General features: G+C 36.6%; 1 protein-coding gene across 6 annotated transcripts in view; it reads right to left on the bottom strand.

The window, feature by feature from the left end:
• Positions 1–17,045, bottom strand: part of MMS22L (MMS22-like, DNA repair protein) — a 110,278-nt gene continuing 93,233 nt past the window's right edge. The window contains exons 19-24 of one of the 6 annotated variants that reach the window (XM_014543926.1): positions 13,075–13,244; positions 10,245–10,453; positions 7,071–7,234; positions 2,505–2,601; positions 1,145–1,312; positions 1–465 (exon numbers count right to left, since the gene is read on the bottom strand). In XM_014543926.1, coding sequence (XP_014399412.1) covers positions 384–465; positions 1,145–1,312; positions 2,505–2,601; positions 7,071–7,234; positions 10,245–10,453; positions 13,075–13,244 — 890 coding nt within the window. In that variant the 3' untranslated portion in view covers positions 1–383. Of the gene's footprint in view, positions 466–1,144; positions 1,313–2,504; positions 2,602–7,070; positions 7,235–10,244; positions 10,454–11,809; positions 11,896–13,074; positions 13,245–17,045 lie in introns of those variants that run through there. The other 5 variants (XM_005871468.2, XM_014543931.1, XM_014543928.1 and 2 more) reach the window with 5 other exon arrangements.

Below are 17,045 nucleotides of genomic sequence, written 5' to 3'. Positions count from 1 at the left end.
TTGTTCTGCTGTTTGGTCGATTTGCATATTAGCCTTTTATAATATAGGATAACTTGTAAAAATCTCAACAAACACAAACAAGTCACAAGACACAAAGTCACATTACAGTAACAAGTCCATGGATCAACCAGTGTGTACTGTTATACACAGATAACACTCCCAGTTAGAAAAAGTTTCTTTAATTTAGTTTCAGAGATTCCAAAAGATACCTAATGAACCTTTATTTACTTATTTATATATTTAGTATACTTACAGGTATGTAAGGAAAAAAATCCTAGAAAATAATTTTAACAGAACAGCATACAATTAATTAAAAGGGGTGAGAATGATGCGACCCAGGTTTGGATAGTTATAATTAATAAAAAAGATGAATCGCAAACATATTAGTTGTTTTCATTTTCCAGTCTTTGCATCTCATCTTGTCCCACTTGTCCTAAGTGAGACAGAAGTTTGCTATAGGCTTTCCTGTGTAAGAGAAAAGAAGACAGATAAATTTAGTCCCCTCCCATTACTTTTCATTTATTTATTTACAAATTGAACTTGCTTGACTCTGTACGTACACTCCCACAATGTGATTAAAGTACTTTGATTCCTTAACAAACTTTGGGACATATGAATTTCAGTATGAGGCTGACACCTCATACTGAAACTACAGGCATATTTCCACAATGTTGCACTACCCTGAATATTTCAGCACTATCCTCAGTTGGGTTATAAACCTATTTTAAAAAAGCTTTATCTATTTTTTTTTTTTTTACCAAAAACACTGTTATCTAATTGGGGCACTCAGCCTATTAACTGGATATACATGACAAAGTAGATACAGTAAATCAAGCATTCTTTAAAGGACTGATATACCACCATGGAATTTATACAAAAACAAGGCAAACAAGGCTGTACAGGCCACTTCCCCATGAGGAACACGTGTTTTGCAACAGCAGCAACACTGCTGAAATAGACAGCTTTCTAGGGTGGTCACTTTGAAAAGAACAATGTGTGGATGGATGTGTCAATCATAGCACTAAAACATGTTTCAATTAAATACACCCCATATTTTTGGGAATGGAAAACTAAGCCATTTCTAGAAAATGAATCTAGATTTTTAATCATGCCCAAAAGAACTTAATCAAATTATCAAACATACCTTTGTGTCATATTTCTGCCAAGGCCCCATTTCTGCTCTGAATCCTTCAGAGTCTGAGTGAGGGTAGGAATCAAGTGGATGACAACCTGCTGGTCCAATGCTGCTACTGTTTCTAAAATGCTGTAAATCTGATTTTCATATCTCATACCATAATCCTGGATAAAATGCCTGAAAGTAAATCAAGTTACTTAGGATTACTTCTGGGGCAATCAATTCCTAGGGCTGGTATCTATATGGCAATCAGCTATAGCCTGAACACAAGAAAGATCATTTCATATAAGAATACCTTAAGAATCTAGAATTAAGAATAAGAAGAATATAAGTTAAAAGTGAAGGACAGAAATGGCTTATTTCAGTGTAAGCTAAGAAGAAAGCAGTGGCACCAAGAGGAAGAGAGAAGAGTTGGAATCCCAGGAGGGAGAATAAGGGGACTTTTCTGCTATAGTCTGTATGTTGAAATCTGGGCGGTAAAGATGTGGAAGAGACTAAGAGAAAAACAAGTCTGGCTTCCTAGATATTAAAAAATTTCTTCATATCTCTAGATAAACAAAACAATACTTTTATGAGGAAAGCAAGTTATTCATAATATATTTTATATTCTGGAACCAAACAAGAGACTTTAGGCCTTTATAAACTAGAATTAGAATTACATATTTTAACCCTAAAATTTCCACTCCCCCAAACAAGTAAAAGCCACCTTAATAAATTGTACATAACAAACATGCATCCTTTATTCATCTAAATTCTTTTTTCCCCTCCTAGGGTTTTAGTCTTCACAAATCCATTATTTATTTCAAGTGCTCACAATTTAAATAAACTAGATACCTTACAAGTGCCAATTATGTGATGAGAACAAAAACTGAGGAATCAAAGAGCCAACATAGATGAAGAAAATGACTCTAAATTGCTTATTATGGCAGTGCTAGGGTAGAGATACGTACAATAAAGGTAAACTGGTAGAAACCGTGAGAAAGAAATACTTAAAATACTGCCCCCTACCCCCAACCCCAAGCACAAGACAAAGGCTCACTTATCTTTCTCCCTGGCACCTGTATTTTATTTTATTTTATTTTATTTTTTTAATATGGAATGCTTCACGAATTTGTGTCATCCTTGAGATTAGCCATGCTAATCTCTGTATCGTTCCAATTTTAGTATATGTGCTGCCGAAATGAGCAAGCACCTTTACTTTTTTAATAAAACAACACAATGCAACAAAACTACTGCCCAAAATACAATAATTGAAATACTATAAACAAGTAGTAACACATTGTTTTGGATAATTAGTTATTTAAAAAACATGTTGGCTGTCAAATGGCTGGCAATAGTCTCCTTGCCAGTTGGCATGATTTCCAGTTACCTAAACACTGCAGTCAGCTGGGCGGCAGGTTCTCCTTCTGACCCCGCTTGGCAGGTTTTCACCATACACTGCAAGTTCTCTGTGGCTAGCCTTTTAACTAGAAGGAAAAATTACAGCATTATACACGGTGTCTGAATTGACCAGCTGGATCCTCATTTTTATAAACACGCTTGACTTAGAAAAAATGTTGCTTTCTCAAAGTATGTATATGTTTTCCTGTTATTTCTCAAAATGAAATCAAGAGGTTTTGTTTTCTTCAAAAGTGTACCTCCCAATCTATCTCCCTCTCGTTTTAAGAAAATATAAAAAGCTTAAGAGTCTATTTTCTACAACCTTATACCTGAAAAAATACATGTGAGGATAAGAGCCCATATTCAATAACACTGTCCCATCCCAATCCTGCAAGCACTATTACATACTGACAAAAGTATTATTAAATCAGCCTTTAATAATTCAGCTGATTTACAGGGGAGCAGATTTTTTAAAATTCAAAAGCCTACTCCTCCCACTAACAAATACATAAGTAGCCAATTAGAATCCAACAACTTACCTTCACTTAAAATTAGTTGAAGATACATATATTAAAATCAACTATATTTGATGCTACCTTCCTTTCAAACAGCAAAATCACAAAAGGACATCTGTATTCTTTAAATATTTAACCAAATCCTCTAAAATTGCATACTTGTACATGAAATTTTTTTTAAAAAAAATCAAAAACCAATGTAGAAAGTGTTTCCTACAGATAGAATAGTTAGATCTTTTTAAAAAATCCATTCTTATAATCTCTTTCCAGTGGATTGTTCAATCCTTTCCGTTATTGCCACTATTGAATAGTTGGATTTACATCAATCTTTTTACATTTTGTTTTCTATATGTCTTGTTTTTTGTTCCACTCTACTATTTTGAAGTCTTTGTCTATTAAATCCAGTATTTGATTGCTCTCAATGGCAGCTTCCATTGCCTGCTTTTTTTCTTCAGTTAATGGATCATACTTCTCTGATTGTGTCTTGTAAATTTATTTTGTTGGAAAACTGGACATTTTTTAGTGAAGTCTACTTCTTCCTTCTTCCTGCTCCTGTGTGAAACCTCTAAAACTGCTCCTCAGGTGGTGTAACCTTAGGTGTGCCCAGTCTCCATCGAAGACAGTGGTTTTGACAGTGCTCTCTTTGACTGTCCCTTCCCATGTTGACACCAGCTGTTAAGCTCCACTAATTGCTGGCTGATTATGCCATTATTTTCAATAATACCCTGGGGCATAAAGTGCTTCATTGACTGATCTAATCCAGTTCAGGCTTTTTAAACAGGATAAAACACTGAGATCAGTGTCTGAGATCTGTTCTGACCCAAGGGCTCTAACCAGCTGTCCCATTCACCAATTCTCACACCAAACTGGCTGGACTACAGATTATTTTATAGTCCAGTGAGTCCATTATTCTCCTACCTTTTGCCTTTCATCACAAACTGCACTGTTTTTGACAGTACCCTTAGGTTTGAACTTTTTCACACTGTGTCGCAAATGAAATCAGTTCTTTTGGGAGAGACTCAGAGTTCCAGGCACAATCTCACAGGCATGGCTCTGGTGCTGGGAGAGAGACAACTACTTTCTGAGTGACACACCCACTTTAGGAGAAGAGCGCTAGTGGAAGGAGGGGCAGCTGCACTAGGGCCCCTCAGCTTGCTTCTCTTGGCATGCAGCCTCTAAGCTGCAGCAAGAATGGTTGGCACCCCTGTATTCTCAGTGGTGTCACACTCAATGTACTGCAACCACCCCTTGAGTGGGGGCTGAGCAGAAGAATGGAGCCCTTACTTCTTAGCTGTACTTGCCTGAAACATAACATTAGCTTGGGGTCATGATGAGAAATGCTGGAAGCCTGTTTCTCACAGGACCCTACTGGAAGCTGGGGAGAGAGGGAGCCCTATATTCTTGGATTTACCAGTCTGGAGTAGTTTCTGTCTTACTGTGCTGGCGGAAAAGAAGGAAGAAGTGGTCTTGGTTCAAGTACCACAGATTCTTGCTGTTCATACCAGGTTTTAGTAGATTTTCTTAAAGATTTCTCCATTTGCTGTATACCCTTACGGCTATTTCCGGAGACTTTAATGATTTCTTTTAAGTAATTTTCACCGGTTTTGCTGAGGAACAGGTTGGCAGAGCTCCTTATGTTGTCATGCAAGAAGTGGAACTCATCAAGCTCTCTGTACAGGTTGTAGAGTGAACATGTGTTTAAAATACTCTTGGGCACCTACTAAGGAGTGGATTTGCCGAGGAATTTAGTAATATCTCTTGTGACTATACAAATTGTCCTTTTAGACACTGAGACAACAAAGAGAGTCAGAATTTTCTCTGAGCCAAGCATACAAACCTGTGTTTATTTCTCCTTCAAGGTTACAAAGGCAGTAATGTGGAGGTGGAGAATCCCGCACTCCATCTATGCTGAATATGTCAAGCACTCACTAGCTAGTGTGGACCCCAGAAGAAAGATGCATATGATGTGAACCTCAAGAAGGAATTTAGCTGTTGAGATGAACTCCCAAGGGTCAACCAAGGGCCCAGATTTTATAAATAATAAGTCCAGTAGCCATTTGCTGACAGGGGTTCCTCACATACTATGTACCAGGAAGAACCTCAGACTGAACTCCTGCTCTTTTTATGCTGTGTCAACCACCTCAGGGAAACCTGGTTTCCTCTTTCTCCAATCAGAACTGCTCAATTTGAAAACTTCATTTGCATAAAATTGGGAACATGGATGGAACTTTATAAAAATGGCCTCTCCTTTGTCTTGGTGGTGCACAATTTAGATTGCTACTTGAATCTGTGTCTTCGAACTATAGTTCCTTTTTTTCAAAGAAATACTTTTTAAAATTATTTATTACAAGTCTAAAATTAATTGGTTTATACTAGGTAACAAGAGGCAAAATTCACCTTCCAAACTATGGTCTTCTTCATAATAAATATTACTATCATCAAAATAAGAGGCTAGCTAAAACTTTATACTATCTATTGTCTCAAGAAATTTTATATTGCACAATACAACAAACATTCACTGACATTAAAAGTATGTACAAATTTTCAATGAGGACAGAATTTCTAAAGAAAAGTCTGGGGCACATCTGGGCATTCTTGAGGGAAGGGATGTTAGTATGAAGTAAGGGCATTCTAAATTAACAGAACAGAACATTTTCCACAAAACCAAGCTTGGGAGCAGAAAGAACATTTTTAATTATTAAAATGAGGATTAAACGAATTATGCATACAATATTTGAGATAAAACAGAGCATTACAAAGAGGTGTCTGAGCTTTTAGCTACCACTTTGGGCCCTGCCCTCAGATTCCTGAGGATACACATACTGTACTCACCTATCACAGCAGTTACACATACCTAGGTAGAAGCATTAGAGAAGCCCTGCCCTGAACAATCACATTATAATGATACACACACACACACACACACACACAGCCTTCTATTTACATTTTAAAAATTCTTTCAGGATAGAGCTATGGCTACTATTCTGCATATTTCTAATAAGCTTATTAAAGCATGCTACTCACAGTGGGCATTAAATAAATGGTGTTTTAAAGAGATCACTGGCAGTAAGGCTGGTGACACTGAAAACAAAAGGAATAGGATCAAAGGATCCTTAACAGGTTTACCAAAGAAATCAGCTTAGATCTTCCAGCAGAAACCTGAATAGGAGAAGAAAGTGTGCTGACTTCTCACAACTTAATATTTAACAAGATATCGTATCTAATAAAAGACAAAAAGGGTAATTGACTGTACCTTCACTACGCTTCCCATTGGCTAATCAGGGCAATATGCAAATTAACTGCCAACAAAGATGGTGGTTAATTTGCATACGTAGGCGCCAAGCAATGGAGTGAAGCTGGCTGGCTCCGGGCAGGAGCAGCGAGTGAAGGCCAGCGTGGCGAGCGAAGAGCAAAGAGGGAAGCCCGCCACGCCGGCCTCCACCACGCCCCTGGGGCCCGCACGCGGTGAGCAGCGAGGCGTGGCGAGCGAAGAGCAAAGAGGGAAGCCCGCTGCGCCGGCCTCCACCACGCCCATGGGGCCCGCACGCGGTGAGCAGCGAGAGGCTTAGCTCCCCCGGTGAAGAGCGAAGGCCTGGGTTCCGGGCGCCGGAGGAAAACTGCTGCCAGCAGCCAGGGGAAGGGGCCCCTGAGGGGCCCCAGACTGCGAGAGGGCACAGGCCGGGCTGAGGGACATACCCGAGTGCACAAATTTTTGTGCACCGGGCCTCTAGTATTTAATAATTGGAGTCAGATTAACAAATATTTTTTTTTAAGAACTTAACAAGTCTAATCAGAGGAAGTAGCACTTCAGTAAATTATTTGCCTTGGGAAAAACTAAACTAAACTAGACTGAAACATGTCAATGTTTAACCATTTATCATGTTCAACCTCAGCTATTGGCTGGAGTTTGTTCTTTAGCCATCATAAATACAAACTGATATATAACATAAACAAATACTTTTGTAACTATCAACTTAACTGATAGGAACGAGTACTTTCAAACTGAACAGAAAGTATAACAAACACAAACTCAAAATCACCTTGGGGTTCACTAACCAACACCAAGCATTTTAAGACACCAGGGAGGAGTTGTTCAACTTCAGAAACGTCCATGTTAGTTTCTTTGAAGAGTTGAAGGATAAAAGCCAGAATGGATGCTAAACGTGGAGGAAGCAAGATCGGTTTACTCTCCAAGTAGGATTTCCTGAAAAGAAGTACAATTTTGTTTGTTCTTCTGTTCAAAGTTTCAATAGAGCACAATCAAATGACATACACTTTATAGATATTGGCAAATTTTACCTCCCACAAATTAATAAAGCACAATTTATAAAAAATATGTATATTTTACCATACACAGAATGTTAAGAAGCAATGACTACACATTCTTTTGGTGTGCTATAAGGGCCAATGTTAAATATAGACATAAACTAAATTTAAAGCAACCTGGTCTTACAATGAACTTAATCAAAATCCAAATAAAAATGTAATTGTTAATTTCTTTCCTTTCCAATATAATAAGCCTGAACTCCTCTACCAGCTCTTTAATGATGCAACATTTATGCCAAATTTGCAAAAATAAATCTCTCCTTACATTCATTTAGGGATTTGGGAGGGGTCTCCCCCTACCCCAATTCAATAATAAGACTGTCCTGGGAATTAGCTTCCAACTCTAGCTTTACCTCTTCCTTCCTTTTGGAAGTAAAAGAATCAGAGAGGTAATTTAGGATTTAATATCTTCTCTCAAAGCAGGACACATTTTAGCATTAGAATTCATCCGAGATCATCAAGGTAATTTGTCTGTCTCATGTGTATATCTCTACCTCTTAGAACAAGTCTTGGCTCCTAACAGGTGCTCAGTGTACATTTGTTAGGTGAATAAATGAAAGTGGGATCGCTCACTTTCTAAAAAGTCTAGACAATGAAAAATTGTCAAATGCAGCAAAATCTAAGCTAGACATCTATATATATATTTGAAAAGCAATAATAATAATTTGCCAAAAGGAGGCATAGAAATCACTAAGAATTATAAACCCCATAAGACCAGGAACTATCTCTTCATCATTTCTACTCCATATAGTGGCTTCCAACAAATTTCACATATAAGAAGATTCATTCATTTTTTGAGAACAAGGGTTTTGTCTTTTTTTGCTCATTGCTGAATTCCCAGTGCCCAGAAAAGACGTTTAATAGGTACCTATATTGTACCAGGTACAAGTCTAAGGACAAGAATGTAAAGTGAAGTAAAATACGGTCTCTGAAAGCAAGGGGCTTGGTGTCCAGTGAACAAGCTGGACAAGGAAAAAAAAAGGCTATCATGATATAGTGTGATAGGTGCTTCAAATAATAAGTCTAGAATTCTCAGGAATTCAGAGGCAGGAGCCCTAACTAATACTGGGAACTACAGGAGTAAAGAAGCACGCAATGGAAGAAGGTGTAGGAGGAAATCTCTCTTTCTTTCCTGAGTACTTTAAAAAAAGAAAAAGGAATTGTTATATTTTGGGTCATCAACTAGAAATCATGAGAAAAATGTTTTCACAGACAAATAGGAAATTCAGCTAAGCAGCCAGGGTCTTCAATACTGGGTTTTTAAAACAGTTTTATGAGTTTAAGGATTTAACTTCACTTCAGCATTTGTCATTGGGTTTATACTCAAACTACTTATACACTGTCTCACACACAGTGGTAGAGTACTAGTACCATCTTGATGGGAATTCAGATACAAGTAAGGCAAAATATGACAATTTTGAGAATTGAATCCTACAGAGCACATGACTTCAGAAGGGAAGAAACATCATGATACACTGACATGTTAGGTGTAGGTCTTATAATGACTATGTGGAATTTAGTCTAGATGGATGGCATTTTAATGGAGAAAATGCTGTAACATAAAGAACTACAAAGCATTTTGGAGGGGCAATAATAAACCAATCTCATTAGGGTTTGTATAAGATGCCATGGAAAAGCTAGTGACAGATCATGTATGGAGTTTATTCTATAGGCAAAGAAGAAAAAAAAAAAGAGCAAATGAAGGTCTGGGGGCAGGAAAGTGTCATAATGGAACAGTATTTCAGAAAAAGTAATCTGGCGGCACTATTTTGGCTGGGCTGAGAGAAAAGCCGAGATAGTGAAAGTAGTTAGGAGATTCTGGCAGTAGTCTAGGAGGTATAATGTGATAAGGAAAGAGAGATGTAAAAAGAAGGGAAGGAAACAATCATTTGCCAGAGGATGGCAAAGGGGAGGGAACAAACTATAAAGCTTCCAAACTTGAGTAACAGAACACTAGGAACACAAAAAAGAAAATGGTTGGGAGAAAGAACAGATTTTAAACATGGAATTCTGTAAAGAGGTGATGGATAATATCAGTTTATTAAAAATATCAGGTCATTTAAAAAGAGAAAACAAATGTTAGATAAGAATATATAGCACCACAGCGTCTTAAGCTTTAAAAACTGATTTCACATGAAGCTAAATACTTTATGAAGGCAAAGAAAAGATAATTCTATTATTGAATCTCCTAATGTGGTAGTTAAAAGGTAAGGAGTTTAGTAGAAAGCCTTAGAAGTTTCATTTATTCATGTGCCTAATAGAAACACTGAGTTATTAGATAGAGGATAGGCTAACAAAATAGTACTTCATATGGCTTCCTTTTTCATACTAGCAATCATATTTTCACTTATTTATTATCTTCTATAAAATATAATTACTGTATAATATATAAAACACTAGTAGTTTCTCTGATAAAAAAAACTAAAATAAATATCTACACCTTTAAGACATATATAAGAAAATAATTGTTCTGTAGAAAAAACAAGCAAAAAGCATTGTCTTATCCCAGCAGGTGTGGCTCAGTGGTTGAGCTTCGACCTATGAACCAGTAGGTCACGGTTTGATTCATGGTCAGGGCGCATGCCCAGGTTGTGGGCTCCATCCCCAGTAGGGGGGCATGCTGGAGGCAGCCGATCAATGATTCTCTCTCATCATTGATATTTCTCTCTCTCCTCCTTACTCTCTGAAATCAATAATATAAATTTTTAAAAAAAGCATTGTCTGCATATGTAAAAATCATTTTAGTAAAATCTTAGATAATGCTTCTCAGAAAAATTCTTTTCTAAACTATTATTTTAACAGAGGCCAACAGTTTTAAAATGCTTTGTTTTTTTTCAATAGATATTAATAAATTGTAAATACAGCTTATTTTTAATATTTAGAGGTACCTTATGACTTGTACAATGCATTTCTTTAGAGATGGCATCAGTGCAAGAGTGGCCGAGTTTCTCAATGCCAACAAAACAGGATGTTGTCCAAGATCTAAAACATGTTGTGGTGAAGCTGGAAGAAACCGCCTAATATACTGCTCAATAACATTCCCCAGCAATTGATTCAAATAGGCATTTTGAGACTGACCGCACACAATACACATGCCCTACGGGAGGAAAAGAAAACAAATAAACAAACAAAAAAACCCAAAGAAATATCAAAAGGTAAAAAAATATTTAGGAACTTACTAATTTAGTCACCCACATTAATACTCATGTCTGAATTTGTAACTTATCACAACCAACAAGAACACCGCCCACTAGCAATAGATAATGTCTGTATGAAGTTAAGGGAGTTGCTAAGCTTGGTAACAACCCTGCTGTGGTATCTAACACCACATACTTGTCTTTGGGGCACAAATGAAGCAGGAAAGAAATGTAGGACACAAAGGAAGCTTCCTTCTTCTCATCCTTAGAAAACTTGACCACCATACTCATCAACGGCATATATGTGTATTTACCAAGTTATAAAACGTATTTTAGGGCAGTTTTTAACATATAGGGCACTCATCATTCACAGTTATCAGAGTAAGACAAAACTTAAGCTAAAAATCTTCCATGTTAATAAAGGTGATACATTTTTTTTTAATTAACAAAAGGAGAGAAATGCAGAAGATTATGAGTCAGTATAATGACAATTTATTTTGAGGTTTTCATTTGTCAGTAACTGTACCATGTGACTTATATTCATTATTTCATTTAATTAACCACTGAGTTAGTATTACTGTAGGTCCAATTTTATAGCTGAGGAAACTGGTTTAGGAGTTAAGAGCTTGATCAAGGTCATACGGAACTCACAATGTTATATTGCATGTCTGTTGACGTAATCCCTTCCCTTTTTATAGAAGTTAACAAAATACTTTCATATGGATTATAGTATTTGATCATTACAAACAATTAAACCAATACTCTGGGAAACAATTTTTTTTCTGTCAATATTTCTAAATATTCCCTATTACTAAGTATAATCACCAACACAATAAATTATGATCTAAAAGTTCATTTATAATTTGGTATTTTGTGATTCACAATGTTTTATCCCCAGAGAAATAATTAGAAATGTTTTTGTCTACAATTTAGCTACAAAATTTTTCCCGATAAGAAATTTTAAAAGGTTATTATTTGTAATGAAAAATAGCCTAGAGCTGTTAAAACACTAGCAATTAAATAAACAATTAAAAAAAAATAATGGGCATTCCCTACCCCATTTCTTCAATGTTTTGTTTAAGGAAAAGCATATTAAATCAGAAGATGAAGTACTAAATGGATACATTTTGAAAATTATGAAGGAAAGAGCTGGATACCTTTAAGAAGTTAAAGCTATAGCTCCAAGTCAATTCTGCCAAATGGATAATTCAACAAATTTTTCAATTTACAACTTTGGAAGTTTATAAGAATTCTTATTCAAGATACACTTTTGGTTTAAGGAGCCACATGGAACAAGCACACCAGACTCTCCTGTGGTCTACAACTCCCCTCCCCGCATCTTCCCCTCTGGATTGGCAGTGGTTTATCTTGCTAGCAGGCACCCTACACTCCGCTTTAAATGCTATTTTGAATACAAAATTAAAAAGTCAACTTAAAATGTCTTAGAAGTAATAAAAATATGTTTAAAAAATCCATCTGTGGAAGAGACTGCTTATTATCTAATCAAAATCTATTCCGCCTCAGCTTCCTTGCTAAGGCCCAAATTAAGAAGCACTTACCTTTATTATCATACTCTAATGAATAACAAAGTATAGCCTAGTCCTTTCTCCTGCATGATAGATCAATATTTCCAAGTGTCTGCTGAACACCATGACCTAGATATTCCCAGCATCTCAAATTGAAGCTCTTCAGAAAGTCTTACCTTCATCCCCATAATATCCCATTTCAGCAGCACCACCACCTGCATAAGCAGCCACTGTGGAACCTAGAAAGTATTCTATTTTTTCTGTTGCTCCATAATACTTAACTTAGCAAGTCTTTCTGATTGGAGCTCCTAAATGTTTCTGAAATTTACTGAGCACTATACCTACTGCCTTAGTTCAAAACCTTCAGATAATGTACTCCTTACTGCCTTCCAAATCTCCATTCTAAGCTCTGCACCAACTACCTTGGATACTGTCACCAGAATCACCTTTCTAAAATGGAAATGTATGTCACTCCCACTTCTCTAGAAACTCAAAATCCATCAATAGTCCCCATGTAAAAGAAAAAGTCCAAACTTCTTAGCATAGATATAGAAAACCCCCATTAAGTGGCTCCTCCTATATGAGTGTCTAGCCCCACAGAATTATTTGCTTTTCCCCAGTGTGTCCTATTTCTTATAAAAACCATGCCCGTCCCATGCTGTTCCCTCTAACAAGAATAGAACTTCAGCTCCTACCCACTGTGCTCTTTGACAAACAGTATCCTGCACAGTATCTTCTCTCACTTCTCCCCATCCCAGTCTGGGTGACACACAGAGGAGGCCTCTCAGAAAAATATGGAGCACATTATTATAAGTGTCTATGGTAATCAGCCTCCTCCTGAACTTTAAGCTTTTCGAGGGTGGAGATTTTGTCTTTTCCATCTTTGTTTTCAGAGCCAAACACAAAAAGAATTAAAATCATGCTAAATGGAAGTGCCCCATGTACACACATACATTGAGATGGCAATGCAGGGTTTTAAAATGTGCCGTTAGTAAGCTGCTTTAAGACAGTTTCTTTTTTTTTTTTTAACTTTTAAGCAGCCACACTTACTATACCTGGAGATACAAAGGCAGGCTCTTTTGAATTGCAGTCAACAGAGGTGCAGGCAGCTCCTTCTCTTGCAGTAACACTGAGTGCGGCAGCAGTAAACAATCTATGATCCGGAACAGTAATTTTTGGGCTTCAGAGGTAGCAAAGATCTGTGCCCAGGATTTAACAAGAATTCCTAACAGAGAAGAGCAGTAACAGCAGCTATGGTTATCTTCTAATTAGAAAATTTTGTCATTACCCTAAAAATTGATATTTAAAGCATATGGGAGCATATTAAAGTAGGCACTAGGAAGAAACATTTAGTGTGAGTCAAAAAACCTTGTCTAGTCATGTATTTCACCAAAAACACAAATTTCTCTCAAGAGTTCTGGGCCAAGAAAAACACAGATTTCCTGAGCAACTGATATTTAATACATACATACACATGCATACACATACACATAAACACATATACACATACTACATAGAATGGGATTTGGTTATACATTATGTGCATACATAGCTTGAATGTTGCAATTAATAAGATTTATCTTTGCTTTGGCTACTAGGAAACTCAGAGGCAAACACAATCCAACTTCAAGAACACTGTGAGATCATACACTGTTTTCATGTGCATACTTACTTGTCCCTGAGCTTCATTGTGCACTCCACATTTATTTTTTTTATACCCTTATTTCTTTATATTTTTTATTAAAGGCCCAGTGCATGAAATTCATGCACTCGGGAGTGGGGGTAGGGGGAGGGAGAGTGTCCCCTCAGCCTGGTGTGCGCCCTGCCTGCAGTCAGACATCCTTAGTGCTGCCGCAGAGGCGGGAGAGGCTCCCACCACCACCGCTGTGCTCGCCAGCCATGAGTCCGGCTTCTGGCTAAGCAGCTCTCCCCGTGTGGGAGCGCACTGACCACCAGGGGGCAGCTCCTGCATTAAGCGTCTGCCCCCTGGTGGTCAGTGCGCATCATACCGACTGGTTGTTCTGCCCTTTGGTCGATTTGCACATTAGCCTTTTATTATATACAATCTTACAATTTTGTACGCTGACTCAACCGAGTTTGTAACAAGAGGTATAATTAAATATTTAAAATATGAAAAAATGATTAGTTGTAACACCTTGAAGCAATTATTTAACCTCCTTAAACTTCAGTTTTTATTAACTTTCAATTGTTTAATATAAACAAATAGTTTAAATTTTAATTCTGAAGAAGAGAAACAGAGTTCTTTACTACATGAAATATATTATGGGTTCCTTAATACTGGGAGTCTGTAAATGGCTACATTTGAAGATAGTAAAGCTTAACAAATAAGTAGCCTTTGTTTAATAAAGTAATTAAAAGCAGATTTACAATTCCCATTAGAGTGTATTATTGCTATTGAGGTCTCCCTTTACTGAAAAACAAACAACAATAACAACAACAACAAATAAATTTAAAAGATCATTAAGTGCTTGTCTAAATAGAGAATGGTATATGTACTGCATAAACTTTTATATTTTATTTTATCTTAGAAAGCAAAAAAGATGATAAAATTCAAACAAAAAGTTTAAAATTGAAGTTCTGAAGAAATACAAAATAGCTTATAGCGGAGTATAATGACATTTAAAAAAAAACCCCAACCAATAATCACTTCTAAAAACAACAAACAGCAACATTAATCTTCTGTTGTAAAAGGAAATACAATAATCAATCATAAAGAAACACAATGCTCACTTAGCAATATTTTAAATAATGCTGGCTTGATCCTCATTTTTCCAGTAGATGGAAAACTTGAGAATGACAGCAATGTAAGAAGAACTAAGATTCTAACGAACATTAATATACCCGTAAGAGGAACTGCCATCATCACCGACATTTCAAATGATTCATATCACTCGCAGGTGTCACCCAGGTATTAACTTATAAAGAGCAAGGACCTTCCAACCAAAACTGCATCATCGAAACTCGTATTTCATCTTCTGCAATGGATATAATGCCTTCTGAAGACCTTTTAAGTTTTATGAGTTCACTGAAGGCAGAGGTGACACATTTGCTTTTCTGATGGGATAGACCCCTATTTATTTTTTAAGTTTCAGCAAAGAGCATTTCAGTGTATGTGGTAGTAAAAATGTAAAAAGAGAAACATTTTAAGTAAAAAAGTCTGGGGAAAGTTTAAATACACAGCGTAGCTTTCTAAAAAAACAAACAAAAAACAAATAAAACCCCACAAGTCATTTTCCTGGCTACAGAAATATTACTTATTTACTGATGAAGCTGAAAATACAGATAAGTTGTGAGGGACATACTCCCACGATTGAAAAAGTGCTGCACTATAAGAGTTCTTATGTATTTACTTGTTTTCTGCTGTATGCATGTATTATGCCTTAAAAAAAAGTTAAGTGGGATCATTATAATATACTAGTATATATTTCTAACATTTAAAAGTTAGAAAGTAACTTTGCTCATTTAGGAACATTAAAAAAATGAATTGTGTGAAAAAAAGAGATAGAGGCAGACATAAACAAATGGAAAAATATACCATGTTCATGGATTGGCAGAATCAACATCATTAAAATGTCCATACTACCCAAAGCAATCTATAGATTCAATGCAATCCCCATTAAGATACCAAAGGATTATTTCACAGAACTAGAACAAACTCTAAAAATTCATATGAAATAAAAAAGACCCCAAATAGCTGCAGCAATCCTGAGAAAGAAGAACAAATCTGGAGGGGTCACAATACCAGATATCAAGCTATATTACAAAGCCACTGTTCTCAAAACTGCCTGATACTGGCACAAGAACAGACATATAGATCAATGGAACAGAACAGAGAACCCAGAAATCGACCCAGGCCATTATGCTCAATTAATATTTGACAAAGGATGCAAGAGCATACAATGGAGTCAAAACAGTCTCTTCAATAAGTGGTGTTGGGAAAATAGGACAGATACGTGCAAAAAATGAAACTAGACCACCAACTTACACCATACAGAAAAATAAACTCAAAATGAATGAAGGACTTAAACGTAAGATGGGAAACCATAAAAAATCTTAGAAGAAGCCATAGGCACCAAAATAGCAGACATTTGTTGTAGCAATATCTTTACTGATACAGCTCCTAGGGCAGGGGTGGGGAACATCCGGCCCCTGGGCCGTATAAAAATATTTATTATTAGAAAAGTACCTAAAGAGTTAATCCTCCCTCTACCTCATTCTCTACCCTCTACCTCACCCAGGGGTGAGGTTCCATTCAAAACTTCTAGGAATACATACTTCTATTTCCCCATATGCCAACACTTATTAATATCTGTTTTTAATGTGCCCATCTAATGGCCAATAACATAGCATTTTTAGATGATTTTTATCAAGTTGAATATCTCATTTATGTTATTGGCTATTCCTTTTTCTATCCTTGCATCTTTTCTTTGCATATTTTGTCCATTTTTCTATTATTTTTCTTATTTATAGAAGCTTTTACATTTTCTAGATATTAAATGTATATTTATTAATATATTGCCAATATGTTTTCCTATCAGTTGTTGGCCTTTTAATGCTTTTCAGCTTTATTGAGTTATAATAAAGGTCCCTTCCTGACCTCAACATTTGGGATTACGTGGTGGTATTAAGCATCTCTTGTGCACATGGAGAGTCCTTCTTCTGTTGCAGGCACAGATTTTAGTTCCTTTAAAATTAGTGAGTAAAATATAGTGGTATGTGGATTGGTTTTTCTGAAGCTATTTGAGTGTTTGTGTGCCAATGATTGCTTTCTGGAAGTAGCCTGAAATACTTTCCAGTAGAAATGGCTCTCTTTTGATCTGGGAACCGTGGGAAGGATCATGTCTCAGGGTAGTTGTCATAGTTAAACTAATCTGAGGGTGGGTTCATGAAAATGACTTGATTAAATGGACACAGACGGGTGAGGGGGTGAGGGCATGTGCTGGGGGGGGGGGGGAGGCTGGGGATTGATAATGGGGGAAAAAGGAGACTTATGTAAATAATAAAG

The sequence above is a fragment of the Myotis brandtii genome, unplaced genomic scaffold (assembly GCF_000412655.1).
Source record: "Myotis brandtii unplaced genomic scaffold, ASM41265v1 scaffold343, whole genome shotgun sequence".
Classification (NCBI taxonomy): domain Eukaryota; kingdom Metazoa; phylum Chordata; class Mammalia; order Chiroptera; family Vespertilionidae; genus Myotis; species Myotis brandtii.
The sequence above is the reverse complement of the archived record's forward strand: the minus strand, read 5'-3'. Positions and strand labels throughout refer to the sequence as shown.